Raw genomic sequence first — 16,519 nt, 5'->3', positions numbered from 1 at the left:
TGGACTTTGTTCTACAACAGGAGAGTGTAACATTAACCTTTGAGGGGTGTCCAATATATCCTGTACCTCATGTGTGACCTTCTCCGGTATATATAAGAACACACCATCAGAAGTACAGTATATGACACATCCCATTTTACATAACAAGTCTCTCCCTAGCAAGTTAGTAGGAGCCGCTGCAGCCAAGAGAAACGAATGCTTAGTATGCAGAGGCCCGATAGTAACTTCAGCGGGTTTAGTTAGAGGATAATGTAACACATTTTCCGTTACCCCCATAGCTGGAATGGTTTTACTGGTCACCTGTAAATTGAAAGGAGAGGTTATCACAGATCGGGCCGCCCCTGTATCTACGAGAAAAGTTTGTTTCCTACCAGCTATGTCAACTATCATTCTTGGTTCTTCACTCTGACTCTCAGTTAACCTCACTGGCTGTAGACTACAGGTATGACCTGACCCCTAGCGCTGACTATTGATTTCCCGCGCAGCATTTGCTGCCGTAATATGCGCGGGTAGTTGTGAGTCTTCTAGTCTATATGAATCCCTCCTTGGAGGATATCTATGTGACCCACCCCTCTGTGTATTGAGTCTTTCCTTTTTACAATCTCTCATGTAATGTCCTTCCTCGTTACAGTTGAAACACCTGATCACTTTAGGTTTCTTGTTATATGGGTTGTATGCTGGTGGTCGTGTATGCACCCTTTCTAGAGCCTGTATACTTACCGTCATTAACCTATCACTTTTCTCCTCCCTTTTTCTAAAAAGGTTTTTGTCATGCTCCACAGCAGACTCCCTAAGAGAGTCTACCGTGACGCCTCTCCAATTAGGTAATGTGGTTTGTACTCTCATCTTTAAATTTTCTCTAAGGCCATCCATCAGTATCAGATATCCCAGTAAACCGTGTTATCGCTGCTATAGCTCTAGTGAAGTAATCTGCTGCTGTTTCACTATCCTTTTGTTTAATGGTGAAAATCTTACTCCAATTTACTACTACTGGAAAATAGATGGCTAAGTGTTTGACAATTTGTTCTATATTCTTTTGGTTAATCTCATCAGTCAAGGTGTCATCTTCCTCCAACAAACAATCTTCAATGAATTTTTGTATGTTAGTATTGGGAGGAAGACACACCCTCAACACTACACGCCAATCCTTATTGGTTGGTTCGTGGGCATTTCCTAAGTCTTTAACAAATTTCTGACACTTAGCCAACTCTTTTCTAGGATCTGGGAATTCAGTCATAATGGAACGTAATTCTGATCTAGTCCAGGGACAATGCATTGTAACATTTCTTAAAGGAACTACACCATCCTTTTCCGGTTTCCCATTGGAAACTGATATTGTGCGGACCGGGAACGCACCCTCTGGTACACTGACTTCAGGGGACACTACAGGATTTGCTGGTTCTAGATTTAGAACGCTTTCACTCCTAGTGATCACGCTACTCTCACCTATCTCAGCCATTTTCTCGTACTTGCGCTGAGCCTCTAGTACACTAACAGCATGGGCAATGGCCGAAATCACAGTGGGTTCATCTTCATTTTCAGATACACTTGATTTAAACTGGCTTAAGACAGGATACAACTTAGCAATTTTTCTATTTTCAGTTTAAACAACGGCTGTACTTACCCCTCCCGCCACACAAGGTGGCGGGGGCGCGCTTGCGCTGAGTTCGCCACGCTTCTCAACGGTTACATCCGCCTTGCGCGCGCTTTTCGCCACGCCTACTTCCGGTTTGCATTCGCTGCTCTGCCACGTGTTACCTTCCATTTGCCACAATTTTAAACAATCATTATGTTTATTCCTCACTTTCGTTGAGGTAATCAACCATACTTTATCTTTTACAGTAGTGAGTACCTCTGCATTAAAACTTCCTATTGTTGGGAAAGGCCTATTACAAGCTTTGGTCATCTTGACCCACGTGTCACAATACACAGTTGCGTATGCACCATATTTCTTACACATGAGAAACCTAGCTGAACCAATAGGGCCTTCCTTAGGCAGTACACTGACCATCTCTAGCGTATGCTTAGCACCCATGTTGAACAATATACCAACTCTGTTGCTACAATCACAGCTAGAGATCTCTAATGCTCGGTGAACGTATTTCCTTTAGCCGCGTTCACTCGCTTTTCTCGCGCCCGGCGAGGATCCCTAATACAGAAATATCACTGTGGGCCCCAAGGGCTATCAGCTCCTCGATTCCCTGGCTCAACCACAAAATCTGCTGAGTTTATTATAACTGGGAGAACAAAGTCAATACAATCAACCAGCCTTTCCAATATAATTCCTCCTAGCTGCTTCACCAATTAGCACTAAAGATGCGGTTAGATCGCACTGCCTACCAATACTAATTATTAGCAAACCTTGCGATCTATTGGTAGCGCTTTGCGAAAACCCGGTTTTCGCATTCGGTATACCTGCCCTGTATACCGTCCTTCAGTTGGGCAATCCGCCTCGTCAGACAGCAACTGAGCACAATGAATAATGAACAGTGTATCTACGTTACAACATCACATACTATACACCTTTTCTACGCAGAAAATCAAAAGTTCCCAACAACAGTAATAATATCTCAGAGGCTTTCACAAGTAATTATACTATACATGTACAATAACTATCAAAACGATTGTTTAACCACGTGGCAAGTCTACCGGAAGTTCGCGTACGCACAGCAGGAAATACACATACGCTAAGCAATGCAATACAGTTAAAACGCACAATGACAGAAAAAAGAAACAGTTTTCTCTTTTGTCCCTAGGTTCTAGTTAGCGTGCCCTAGATAATGCAAAACGGACATTCTGTTTCACAACACAGAGTAAAATTCAGGTTTTGAACACCATGTGTTCTTACCCGTTTATGACGCATCTCCACCCTTTGTTGAGGAACCGAAATCCGTTGGTCTTGCGTATCGTCGGCAACGAAACCTCCAAAGCTCACGAGCCCCCAAATTGTTATGTGCGTATTGTCGCTAACCAATAACGATTGTCGAACCTCGAGTTGTGTTTCCAAAGCACAAAGATTTATTCGCAAATAGTAGAATAAATATGCTCAAGCGAAGTAATAGTAAATACAGCCGTTACTTATCGCAGGCGCTCTGGATCCAGTGCAGTCATTCAATCCTGAAGTCTGGGGACAAGATGTCTGCATGCTGGATCACAAGCTGCTGCTTATATACACAATCAAATACAGTAATACAATGAAGATAGTATAGCTTGCATCTATTGGTCCAGGTCTCAGGAATGTCCAAGGGGTTGTCAATCATTGGCTGGTTCATCCTAAGGAATCCAAAGGAGGGGGTCATCTCTGCAGGGGGTATGCTCTGCTCTTCCCGCCAAGATTCCTTAGTCTTAAGTAGTTCATAATTCCCTATCATTCATAACTTGTGTATGCACTCTGCGATTCCCAAACAGTAGGATATGTAACAAGGTTCATTATGATACCACTCATGATGTTATTCCTTCAACCCGTTCCATGTATTTCCCTTATATGCATGTAACTATGATATAATATATAAATACTACTATATTTCGACATAATTGACTATGTGTTGCAACTACCATTAATGTGTACTATTTTATAAGTATGCGTGTTTGTGCGAATGTATGGTAAAAGACCAATTACTGTTGCTGCCACGTGTAGTGGATGCGTACGCCCTTTCACGCCGTAGCGTGCCCTTGTACGCCGTAGTGTACCGTACGCATCTTTTCAGACAAAGACAACCAAGTTTTGCTAGACTTTAATTGAAATGACTTTATCCAATTTGCTGACTTCGACACGTGGCAAAGCGATTTGAGTCATCATTGTCCCAAACCCTGCTGTGCAATAGCACAATTTGCATCATTGCATGACAGGGATTGGGGCTAGAGGATGTAATTCTCAACAAATCACATCATCAAGGCCCCCACTCCAAGAACTTTAATAGGGAAGTGGGAGGATGCGAGAGGTTGGCTTTCTGTCTCGGGAGTCCGGGAGAGCTCTCCGTAATTTGGGAGTGTCCAGGATGTTCCAGGAGAGTAGACAAGTATGTTGAAAAGTGTAAACGTCAGAAAGACAAACCGAAAAATGTCATATAGCCAAATTGCAAATTAATTAAGCATCATCATCAGTGCGTATTTTGCACCAGCTCTCCAAAAGCCGCAAGTGTTACTTCTCCTGACAGACGTGTATGCGTCGATGTCCAAGTCTGACTCCGTTGCATTTACGAGAACACTCCCAAATTGTACTCGGCCTATGCTTGCACGCTCCTACCCTCCCCTGTTTGCTTCTCTAAACATAAGGAGTCAGAAGTGCAAGAAATGACCGAATATGCATGTTGGCATAAATATATTTTGTGTTCATGTGCGGTATGGAAATGCGTATTTTACACAAAAAAGACGCATACGTTCAACCCTCCATTAGCCCCATCATGTTTGCATTCAATAATAATAATGTTAGTGCATTACACCCATAATAATATGGTATTGATGTATTTGCTATAAATAAAACTGTGCTGTTTATACACAAACAGCACAGTTTTATTTATAGCAATATAATGTACTGGTTTCTTATACAGCTAAGACTTAAGTCTTGTTGGTAATTACACTGTGAGGCTTAGAGAAAATAAATATGTTGTATTGTTAATGATCTGTAAATTTGTAGAGCAGAATTAAAGGAGGTTTTGCAAAAGAGAGAAACTATAAGATTTATATATTACAAATTTATATCTGATCTGATATTGTTGTTCTTATTCTTGCAGTTAGATGGATGTATTAAAGGAAAAAAACAATGCATTCCCTTGGACACATGTACCAAGGAAGAGGCTCACTGGACCATACAAAGATGTAAAGGACAAGTTACTGTGCATTATAAATCAAATGAAGAAGGTATACATATTTATATTAATAGTATATAAAAACAGTTTAGCGGTTAATGAAAATGTTACTGTAGTGTCACAAAAAACAGTTATATTGTTAGGGTAAAGAAGAGAAGTTTCACCATCATCATCATCTATTTATATAGCGCCACTATTTCCGCAGCGCTTTACAGAGAACACGCTCATATCAATCCCTGTCCCATTGAAGCTTACAGTCTAAATTCCCTAACATACATACATATACACACACACACACACACACACACACACACACACTCAATTTGATAGCAGCTAATTAACCTACCAGTATGTTTTTGAAGTGTGGGAGGAAACCGGAGCACCCAGAGGAAACCCACTATATATTTTTTTCTAATGTAAATATGTAACTAAAGGAAAATGAGAGAGACTGTAGATCCTTACAGCTTTATTCTTTATTAAAATGGGTAAATACTCATACTTACGTGTAATAGATCTCACATGTAAATGATGTACAACAGAGGAGGCCAGACCTAGTCCTCAAAAGCTACCAACATTTCATGTTGTCAGGATTCATTTAATCATGGTTTGGCTGGGTCCGTAATAATCCCACCAGTTTCTACAGACAGAAATCCTCGAAACATGACTTGTTGGTAGTACTAAGTTAAGTAGTATTTGGTCTAAAATGTATAAGATTTTTAGATCCTCTACAATAGGACATGGTTAAAAGAATCAACATTAATAAAAGCCACAATCAGAGGATTACGCCATAAGAGATCCCCTGCTTCTACACTGACACTGAGACTGGTAACAGAAAATACTGCCCTAGGATATTGATAACTTTTCTTGCTGGTTGTTAGTGCTCCCTGAGAAAGCCAGATCCCATGAAGGATATGAAGAATCCAGAATTGGCTTTGTAGTTAGAGATGAAGGCCACCCAGAAGTCAGCAAGTATGAGGATACAGACTTTCTTCTAGTGGAATAAAGAGAGGTTTTGAATTTGCCTGAGGTCAACTAAATATAAGGAGCTCCTTACAGATGCAGAATAGCGTTAGCTGGAAGTGCTATTATGAAGGGAGAGGACTCTACAAGCAAAATACAAGGGGTTCCTACATATCTTTATGAGGGAGCAGTTATACTCCTCTTGTCCATGACATGTTTCAGAGCCTAATTACCTGCACTCTCTTCTCTACCACTTTAATCTTGTTGCACTCTAACTCAATCAACCCTCCTCATACCCACAAAAATCTTAGTTATAGTAAGTTTCAACAAGTTTCCACCTCTCTGCAAAAACATATCTCACCAATTTCTACATTCTCCTATCTTGAATTGAGAGTACCCTATATTAGTCACACACTAGCAACACCAATTGATCATATAGCTCCAGCCACACTTTCTTTTCTGCATGGACAACTCATTTCAGCTATGGCTAATATAGAAATGTGCTATCTTCAATAACTCTCCCACAAAGTAGAACACAATTGGCAAAGGTCTCTACCACTTGTGACATCCTCAACTATACAGCTGTCTAACAGTCCTTTTGAAATGCTCTGGACATTAGACATATATATTTCCATTCTCTCATCTCTGTCCAGGCCTCCAACCCCAAACACCCAATACATTTAAAACTCTTCTTAACCCTCGCCCACCGTACCCTCTGACCATAATCACTGCCCAAGATCCTGTTTTCTACGTCTGGAACAAGATTGACAAGATCCAATATGAAATGGTTTCTTCTTCTCTGACAACAATCTGTTCAATTCCTTTGCTGCACATGCTGATGCCTCATTTGATCCCACAAATGAAGATGAAGTATCTACTCTCTTCTTCTCCTCCCACTCTACTACGTGTCCATTTGACTTATGCAGTCACAAGTCAGTTTATTACCATTGCCTGTGCTCAACCCAGCTAACATATATACTCATTTATTTACTTATGCGTTTATTACTTCGATTATGATAAAAGAACTAATTCTGAAAAAAATCGCTCTCAGATTCCGACATGCAACTCCGAGCTTCTTGACTGGCTTGTCTATACTCGCCTACATGCCTCCTTTCCTCTCACAACCTATTGGATCCTCTTTATTCAGGCTCAGTTTCCAACATTCCATAGAGACTGTGTTAAGATGAGCAATGATTTGATCAATGCTAAATGTAAAGGCTACTACCCATATTCTTTCCACATCTCAACAGAAGCTTTCTACTAGACATCTCTGTTTCTGTTGTCAATATACAATGAATCCTACTCCTCAAGCTCACTGCCTAAGTTATATCCTTTGTCTCCAAACCGTTCTTTATTCCCCACATCCTATCTGTATCAAAATCCTGTTACATACATCTTAGTAACATGTCCAGAACATGCACTTATCTCACACAAGACAAGCAAAACCTTTAACTCATGCACTCCTAATTTCCACATTAACCTCTTCAATTCTCTTTTCATTTGTCTTCCCCTAACCAGACATTGATGCCTACAATCTATTTTAAATGCAGTGGCTTGACAATTTTTTCTTACAAAATGTTGTTCTACTGCTGTTCGACCCTGTCAGTCATTAAATTGGTTGGGTGTGCTTTATTAAATTCAATATAAATATTTCTACTAAAATACAAAACCATTAAAAACTGTACCAACATACATATCTTCCCTTGCCTAAAAATATCTCCCAAATCTTCCATTTGCTTTGCCAAACAGCTGCTCCTCTCATCCACATGCATTACTTGCTCCTAATCCCAGTTATAGGACTTTTTTTGGCTGCACTCACTCTGTGGAATTTCCTCCCTTGTATAACAAGATTTCTTCTAGCCTGCAAACCTGAAAACACAACACTTTAAGCAAGGTTATAAAATTCCTTGTTAATCTCCTTAGGCTATTACCACCCCTCCATATAGTTCACTTTCATTTTATATTCAAACAGCCTACTAATCACCAAACCAACATTTATTTGTGAGCGAGTTATATGGCCATACTAACACCTCCAATTGCAATTTGACTGGACCAATATGCAATATGTGGTACTTAACCTCATCAAACCCCAGTTTTCCTGTAGCTTGGAAGCTTGTGAATTGTGCCATCTAACCGCTGTGTCTTTTTGTTAATACCCAGCCTTGTTTTATTAATGTTTTCCAATTGTAAAGCGCTGTGGAGTATAAAAACTAAATAATAATCATATTAATTGTTTAGGGTCTCTCGCTCTGTTACGAACAATTCTTAATACTCAGAAGACAGTGTGTTCACAAGTATATCATCATAATTAGAAAACTTGGTGTAAGCACCAAGACTTGTCTTAGAATGTACATAGAAATGTCAAGGTTATTAGTATCTTCCAGTATATCTGAAAGTCTAAGTTACAGCATAATCCTGGATCAATCACCCCATAATGTACTGTATTAATTATAGCTGATACCATTCTTGAAAGAAAGTCAGCAAATACATTATTTAATTTGGTTGTGGAATTTTTGATCAGCTTAACCACCCTCACATTACAGAACACATGCCTATGCTTATCTATTGTCCATTCACTATTGATGACCCTTTGACCTTGGTATATTAGACAAATATTTGCATTGAATTTGAAAATATTTTTTAAGTATTATTTGTCACCTCTATGGTCCCTTTTTCCAACATAAACAAACCTAGTTTTTTTGCTGAAGTTGCCCGCCTATGATTACTCTCATCTGAGTACTCCATTGTCTTGCTTACAGTAAGGGGTGTGGTACGTTTTAGAGAGTTCCATAATTCCGACAATGGTAATCTCAAAAAAAGAATGCCGATTAGAATAATCCCGATAGGTAGGAAATTTAGACTTACCCTAAAAAAGACTAACAACATCCCCAACAAGCCTGCTATAATTTCCAAATGCAGAAAATCCCGGCAGTTGCAAATGACGTAAAGTGGCATTTACGGTTTTAAAGCGGCAATGCCAGGACCCGCTGCCTCTATAATCTAATGTAAGGGTTAGTTTTAGGTTTAGGGTTAGGGGTAGGGGTTACGATTACGATAAAGGGTTCTACATTAGAGAGGTGGCGGGTCCTGCACTTGCCGCTTTCAAACCGTAAATGTCACTGTCGGCATTTTAATTGACGTCATTTGCAAGTGCCGTAATTTTCTGCATTCTGAAAGTATAGCAGGCTTGTTGTTGATGTTGTGTGTGTTTTTTAGGGAAAGTATGGATTTGCTGCCTACGGGGATTATTTTAATCTGCATTTCTTTGTCGTTTATTCCAATTGTTGGAATTGTGTCAATTGCAATCACAACTACCACCAACAGTAAGATGCCCAAAATTGGACCCCATATTCAAAATGTGCTCTAACTAGTGACTTGTATATTGGTACAAGTCACTAGTTAGAGCACATTGGATGTTGGTTTTTTTTTTATTCCATTTTGACAAAATGAGTCAGTTGACATTGAGAAAACAAATATTAAAAGAGTAGAGGAGCTATAATTTATTAATTATTTACTGTCCAACTTCTAATTAGACAATTTATACCTCATGAACTTTGTGAAAAACCTGTACCATGAAAGAAACAGAGTTAATGCTAAGTGCAAACCACATCTTTAAAAACAATGCATAAAATGTACTAGCATCAGTTTAAATCAGGAATTCATAGCAACTAGTTAGAAAGCACTGGATTTAATCATTTTTGTTGCTATAAACGACAAAGTTTAAATAGTGTCTTCATAGGAAAATGTAAATGTAATATTTTTGCCTATGGGTAAAGTGATAGCAATCACCTCCGGCTGCCTTCACTATCTCTTTAAATGCTGGTACCTCTCAACACTTAGTGCCACTGTTCTAAGCACACCACTGTGCAGAAAGAAGGTGCCATGAGGTGCAGCTTGAACTACAATTCTTTGTGTCACCCCTCTATACAGGGCTTAGAGTATGGTTTAAGCCATATGACAAAATACACTATTATTTAAATGGGCTGCAAGGGCAGCCAAGGTGAGTACAACTACTGTATTTAGTTATGTGCCAATGGGTAGTGCATCATTCATATTTACATTTTTATGTAGAAATATTTTACATGCAATTTACTGTACTAATGATATAGAAGTAGTATCCTGTGTTAAAGATGAATACATAAAATGCTGTTATGGAAACTAAAATTGTGCAAGTTCAGTTCTGTCATTTGTCTTTAATGTTTAGATTCTTCTTCAGTTACGCACTGTGTAGCATTGTCTTGCTTCATGATTCTTTTGCACTTTTGTGTTGCAGCTTACACTAAACTTATGAAAGAGCTTGAAGAAGGAAAAATTCGATCAGGAGACTCATTTTTCATCCGCTTGAACCTGAACATTTCAAATCAGGTGGACAGTTGCACACTGTCTGTACAATGTGATGAAATCGTACATGTTCTTGATACAATGCATCAGGGAAGATATGAGTGGCTTTGTGCCAGAATTGATCCTTTTACTGACAGAAATCTGGAAATTGGAACTATCCCCAGCTACAGCAGGTGTGTGGATATACACGGTTATATTTCCAATGTTATATATATGTATATAGATGTATATAGATATATATCATACAGTGAAGTTCTACTACACAGTACAGGAGTGAGTCTCTTTCCCCTGACCCATCTCCCCCCAAGTATCAACATTTTCACTGCTACAATGTCCAACAATTCATTGGATGCAGAATGAAGTGTGCACAGATATTGCACCGTTTACACACCAATCATTGTACGCTTTCTCCTGCTATTGGCCAGCAGCACTTTCAGAGAGCAAATGTGCTGGTTCGCTATGTATAATTCCTTTGGTACCGATGTGTGCCTAGGTTTGCATAGGTGCACCTATATATTCGCAATAAACCATGTGTTTGTGGTAGTGTTTTGGAGATCAGGGGGTAAATGTATCAAGCTGAGAGTTTTCCGGCGGGTTTGAAAGGTGGAGATGTTGCCTATAGCAACCAATCAGATTCTAGCTATCATTTTGTAGAATGTACTAAATAAATGATAGCTAGAATCCGATTGGTTTTTCAAACCTGCCGGAAAACTCTCAGCTTGATACATTTTGATTGGTCCACATTCATTCATGTCACACCATTCAGCCCAGGATGCCCTCATATGTCTTATAGCCAGTCTGCCGGAAACAGTAAAATATGTTTTTCTACAGTGGGTGGTGAAACTCTTTTAGCAGTCAGGATTGTACAAAATAGAAAGAATTCTTCCCTGTGTTGGTTCATACTCCTCACCAATAAGACACAATCTAGCATTTTAAGTTCTCCTTTAACGGAGAGTTAAATAACACACAAAAGCTCTAACTGATATAATAATAAAATTAATAGTCACATTTTCACAGCATAATTCTGCATTTATGAGAGGAAAAGGGGTCCTATGAATTGAGGCCATGGACAAAGCAGATTCTGTATGTGGCTAAGGGAATCCCAGTCGCCATGTGTAACCCAATTTAATTGGAAATGTTGGCACGAATGACATTAGCTCTGCAGATAGCTAAACATCTATCTAAGAGCCTATCATGGGTGAGCTACATCATGCAATCTAAATCACACAGTTTGGAAACTTCGCTCATATTCCATAAACACATATATGCCATAAGTTTTTGCTGGTCTGATAGCAGTACCCAAGGACAGTTGCCACTGAGCCTTCACAGTCAAGAAAATTAAATAAAAAAATTCTACCCTATATTTCATAACAAAACTCTAATATGTCATTGATAATACCTCTCAATCTGAAATATGCCATTGTTATTGCTTAGTCTGCTGTAATATGCCAATGAATATACAATATCTAAGATGCCAGCGATCTAATATGCTATTGTTAATTTATAGCAAGATCAAAGAATCCTGTGATACTGCCTGACAATATTAATGTATTATTAATAATACCCATCAAGATCAAAGACAGCAGTGATAATGCCAGAAAGATCTATCATGCAGTAGTTCCATAGGTGCCAGTTCTGTAGATGCTGTGGTGGGTGCTTGAGCATACATAATACTTGTGCTGCTGCTGCCACCATTCATGTCTATTTATGCCATTTTCATTCATACAAGGGGGGTTACTTAAGTACCCCCCAATCATTTCAAAAAATTGGCTACTTTTAGTAGTACCCAATGAAGTACCCATCAGTAATGGTAGTACCTAGCAAGCTGCAAATTATTAATGATGTTATATAAATTACTCAGTAGTGGTGATAAACTTGCTGCATTTTTTTATTCATGGCGATCACAAAAACCCAGTAAATTGTCAGTAATAGTGCTAATTTACTAATGATATTTAATAACTCATTTACCTTTTGTAGTTTTTGGAAAAGTATCCAATATGCCCACATAGTATTGGGATGGGGGAGGGATGCTATAGAATTAAATGCATATATTTAATATATTTAAATTGCCTTTATAGTTGTTCTATATGTGTCTTGATCTTTTTCTGTTCAATCCCCTACCACATTTGTTAGTCTGTACTTTCTCACATTTTCTTTCTTATGTTACAATATATTCTATCAATATCTTCCTTTTGCTAACTGGTACTTTGAGGTTTTTACCTGGGTAAATATCCCAATATACTTTGGAAAATCTACTGCACTCTAGTTGTTAAGAGCAGTGGAGAGAGATTTAATTTTACAGAGTGAGATTACTAAAATAAGATTTAGCGGTACTGTGCATCGATCAACAGGATCATTGTCAAGGAAATTAACTTCCAAAGACTGACGGGTTTTGAGGATTTACCTCTACAACCTTGACACAATTGGCAACTATGGTAATTAACCAATAGCATGTTAATATTCAGCAAATAATAAACATTTGAGCAAAACAAGTTAATTCTTTCCTAGTGTAAAGGTGCGTAGCCTGTGGGTCTGGAGCCAAAGTGTGGTCTCAGAATGTTTTTTTGGACTTCCCTGATTAACAGATATGCAATATATTTTATTGGAAACCATCTCTTTTCGGATCCCAGAACAATAACATTCTGACACTTGGGGTCCCAGAAAAATGGCACGCTATCAATGGAGATCCCAGAACAACAACACATCAGTACTGGAGATACCAGAAAAATAGCACAATGACACTTGGGATCACAGAACAATAGCACTTCGATACTAGGTATCACAGAACAATAGGACACTGATACTAGGGATCACAAAACAACAGCAAAACGACACTTGGGATTCCAGAACAATACCACTCGGACCCCTGAGATCACAGAAAAATGCTTCACTAACACTAGAAATCCCAGAACAATAGCATTCTGATATTGGAGTTCCGAAAACAATAGCACACTGACACTTGGGATCCCAAAACAAAAGGCATTCTGATACTAATTATCCCAGAACAGAAGCACTTGGACACTTAGGATCACAGAACAATAGCACTCTGACACTTGGGATCCCAAAACAAAAGGCATTCTGATACTAAATATCCCAGAACAGAAGCACTTGGACACTTAGGATCACAGAACAATAGCACTCTGACACTTCTATTCACAGAACAATAGCACACTGACACTAGGGATCACAGAACAGTAGCACACTGGCACTTGGGATCACACAACAATAGCACACTGACACTAGGGATCACTGAACAATAGCACACTGGCACTTGGGATCACTGAACAATAGCACACTGGCACTTGGGATCACTGAACAATAGCACACTGACATTTGAGATTACAGAACATTAGCAGACTGACTATTGGGGTTGAAAAATAACTGAATAATAAACTTTGGGCACCAATGTCCTAGTGTAACACTGAAGCAAAATTTATATTTATTGAATGATAGGGTGGGCATTTGGGAATAAACAAGAAGAAAATATTATGTGGATGACTTTGTTCCAACTTGCTTATGTGGAAAGCTCCGAGTCTGATTACTTTACCACAGAATGGAGATAAACTTATAAGCACAATGATTCCAAAGTTCAGGAGAACAAATATATGTGGTACACTTGATAAATGGTCAGTAGTAGTGTTAATTTACTAATGATATTTAGTAACTCATTTACCTTTTGAACGATAAAGTGTATAGATGTCACTCTTAAATAGGGAATTTCTCTAGGCTTTTAATATGTTATTTTGCTAAGTAAAATGTTTGTTTTAAACCATTGCACATGTCTTACATATGTTGGATACAGTCTCATATAATCTTGAGTAAGATTTGAGTAAATATTTTCTACATAACCTATTTTTTTCATTCACTAGAGCACAGCAATTATTTTTGGTTAAGCTGCAGAGATTAATACATAAAAGCAAGGATGAAACCGAAAGTTCAAGTAACACACTGCGTGCCATGAGGGTAAATACATGTCTGTGTATATTTGTTTGTTATTATGAATTATATTGTTATTCACTGCTTCCTATTTTCTCTGCTATTATGTCATCATCTTTTTTAAATGGTAAGTTGGATTCCAATATGAATCAGGTCCCATTTGAAGTATCAGAATTTATTCCAGTAAGTTGTGTTATCTTGTTAAACATTTTAGGTTAAAATATTTTTATTATTATTATTGAGGGGTTACCCTTCTATTTTATTCAGTTTTTTAAAGTTAATGTTTAATTCTAAGTGTCTTTCATTTGCTATTTTTCTCAGAAACATAAGATAAGGATTATAGGCAGAGGAACAGGAGCACGTGTTGTACACTATTACTTATTTAGGGTATATTCACTCAGCTCTGATGCTGTCCTTATAAGCATCCACCTGGCTGCAAGTTTGGTAATTTTAGACCAAAATGGCCATAAATTGCTTTTGTGTGGAACCAAAATGCTCACCCATCCTGGGTAATATCTGGTTCTCCAACGCCTTTTGTTTGTTATCAATTAGTATATATTTAAAAAAAACCTTCTAATATTGTAGATATTGATATTTAATATTGTAGATAATATTGCATGAATAGGTATGTAATAGATATAATGTTGTAGAACAAAGTTAACTTCACACTAGGGAATAAGGGTAATCATATACTGGAAGTAATTATTAGAAATAATAAAAATTTATTATTGAATACACACCTATCACTTATTCAGAAACCTGTTATACTGAAAGTATAATATTATATTATAATACTGCTGTTAATATTGTTATACAGACATGTGAAAAGCACTCCAAAATATTTTAAAACAGGAGTGGGAATGTCAGGTGCAATGTACTATAATATATTTTAGGCATGGAGCCCCAAATTGCAGAACAACCCTTAATTTGGAATTCCAGATAATAAATTGTATAGCTGTACATAAGCAGTCATTATATGAATGTGAATATCCATAGACTAAGGTATTGCTATCAAATCAATAATTTTGAGCAAAAAGGAGCGATTTTATTGAGAGCCATGATTGTAGTTAATAGAATTATTTTTGCGAAATCAAAAACTATAGCACAATATTATGCTATTTGGAAATATTAGCAGGCAGTTGTGTCGCGCACTGGTCATACGTAAATTACTATTCCCATTCTTTGAGGCACTCACGATTTTACACCATGATAGCTAAACATGATAAATGTAGACACTCAGATGTCGGGAGCAGGGGTCTGTGGTTAGCCAATCAGCCACAGCCTTCTCTGCCTTGATAATGATGAGTTGGGCTTGGTGGATGTCTGGCGCCTGCGGCATCCAGATGCTGACCAATTCTCCTGTTTCTCCAGGTCATATAATGCATTATCAAGTATTGATCTAGCTCTCTTGTCCCGCTCTCTGGGGCCGGCTGTTACTGTAATAGGATACAAGGCCAGAGAGATTTCTGACCACTTGCCTCTCTTCATGTTTATTGACTTTGCTATTACTAGGGGTCAGTTCTTCTCGAAACTGAGTCCTTTTAGGTTTTCTCTGATGGGCACGGAAGCAACATTAGTGACTCGGTGGGAGGGATTCTTTGCGGATAATGCTGAGACAGCAAGGCCTCCAATAGTCTGTGATGCATTTAAGGCCTTTATGAGGGGGACACTGGTTGCCGGTGTGGCAGAAATAAAAAAGTCATCTAGACATATGGAAAAGGAATTGGAAAAAAACTGGTAATTATTGGATATGTAGTATATAAATGGTAGAAATGGATCTACAAGGGGGGCATGACAATTAGCACAGAGAGAGTGGGTTGACTATGTTTTTGACAAATCCAAACATAAACTGCTTTTCTCAAAACGTGCAATATGCTCAGGGTGACAGAAATGGGAGTTTTTTGGCTTACCTGGCGAGGGTGGAGAAGGTTGACGCGGCTGTACCGGTTATTTGTGATGATTGTGATTGATGACAGTTTCTGATGCCAGATATTGTCGAGGTTTTTCATAAATACTATGCCAACACATACAAATCCCAGGTTCAGTATAATTTGGATGCCTTGCAGACTTACTTGGGAACTGCCCCTCTCCCCGTGCTTTCCATAGGTAGTAAGGAGTAGCTAGATTCACCTTTCACCTTAGAGGAAATTGAAGATTCTATGATGTAATTCCCCAATGGTAAGGCCCCTGTGGTGGATGGCATACCTATAGAACTGTATAAATAAAACATCATCCCTTCTATGTATCCAGGTTGTTGGACACATTTAGCGAACTTTGCAGGTGGGTTTCCTCTCCCCTTCCATGGCGCAAGCGATAGCTATTGTGTTTTGCCTAAGTTGGGGAAAGATCCATTATATCTCGAGTCTTATTGCCCCATTTCACTGCTGACAACTGATGTAAAGATTTTGGCTAAACTACTGGCTCTGAGGTTGAACAGGGTGGTTCTGGAATTGATGCACCCCGATCAAACGGGA

At 38.5% G+C, this 16,519-nt stretch overlaps 1 protein-coding gene across 2 annotated transcripts in view; it reads left to right on the top strand.

Annotated features, from left to right (window-relative positions):
* CARD11 (caspase recruitment domain family member 11) overlaps positions 1-16,519 on the top strand; it is a 119,525-nt gene that overhangs the window by 89,962 nt on the left and 13,044 nt on the right. For both annotated transcript variants that reach the window (XM_075179899.1, XM_075179898.1), the window contains exons 16-18: positions 4,734-4,860; positions 10,042-10,282; positions 13,979-14,072. In XM_075179899.1, the coding sequence (XP_075036000.1) occupies positions 4,734-4,860; positions 10,042-10,282; positions 13,979-14,072 (462 nt within the window). The remainder of the gene's footprint in view (positions 1-4,733; positions 4,861-10,041; positions 10,283-13,978; positions 14,073-16,519) is intronic.

The sequence above is a fragment of the Mixophyes fleayi genome, chromosome 7, assembly GCF_038048845.1.
Source record: "Mixophyes fleayi isolate aMixFle1 chromosome 7, aMixFle1.hap1, whole genome shotgun sequence".
NCBI lineage: Eukaryota > Metazoa > Chordata > Amphibia > Anura > Limnodynastidae > Mixophyes > Mixophyes fleayi.
Note: the sequence above shows the minus strand (reverse complement) of the source record. Positions and strands in the feature narration are given on the sequence as shown.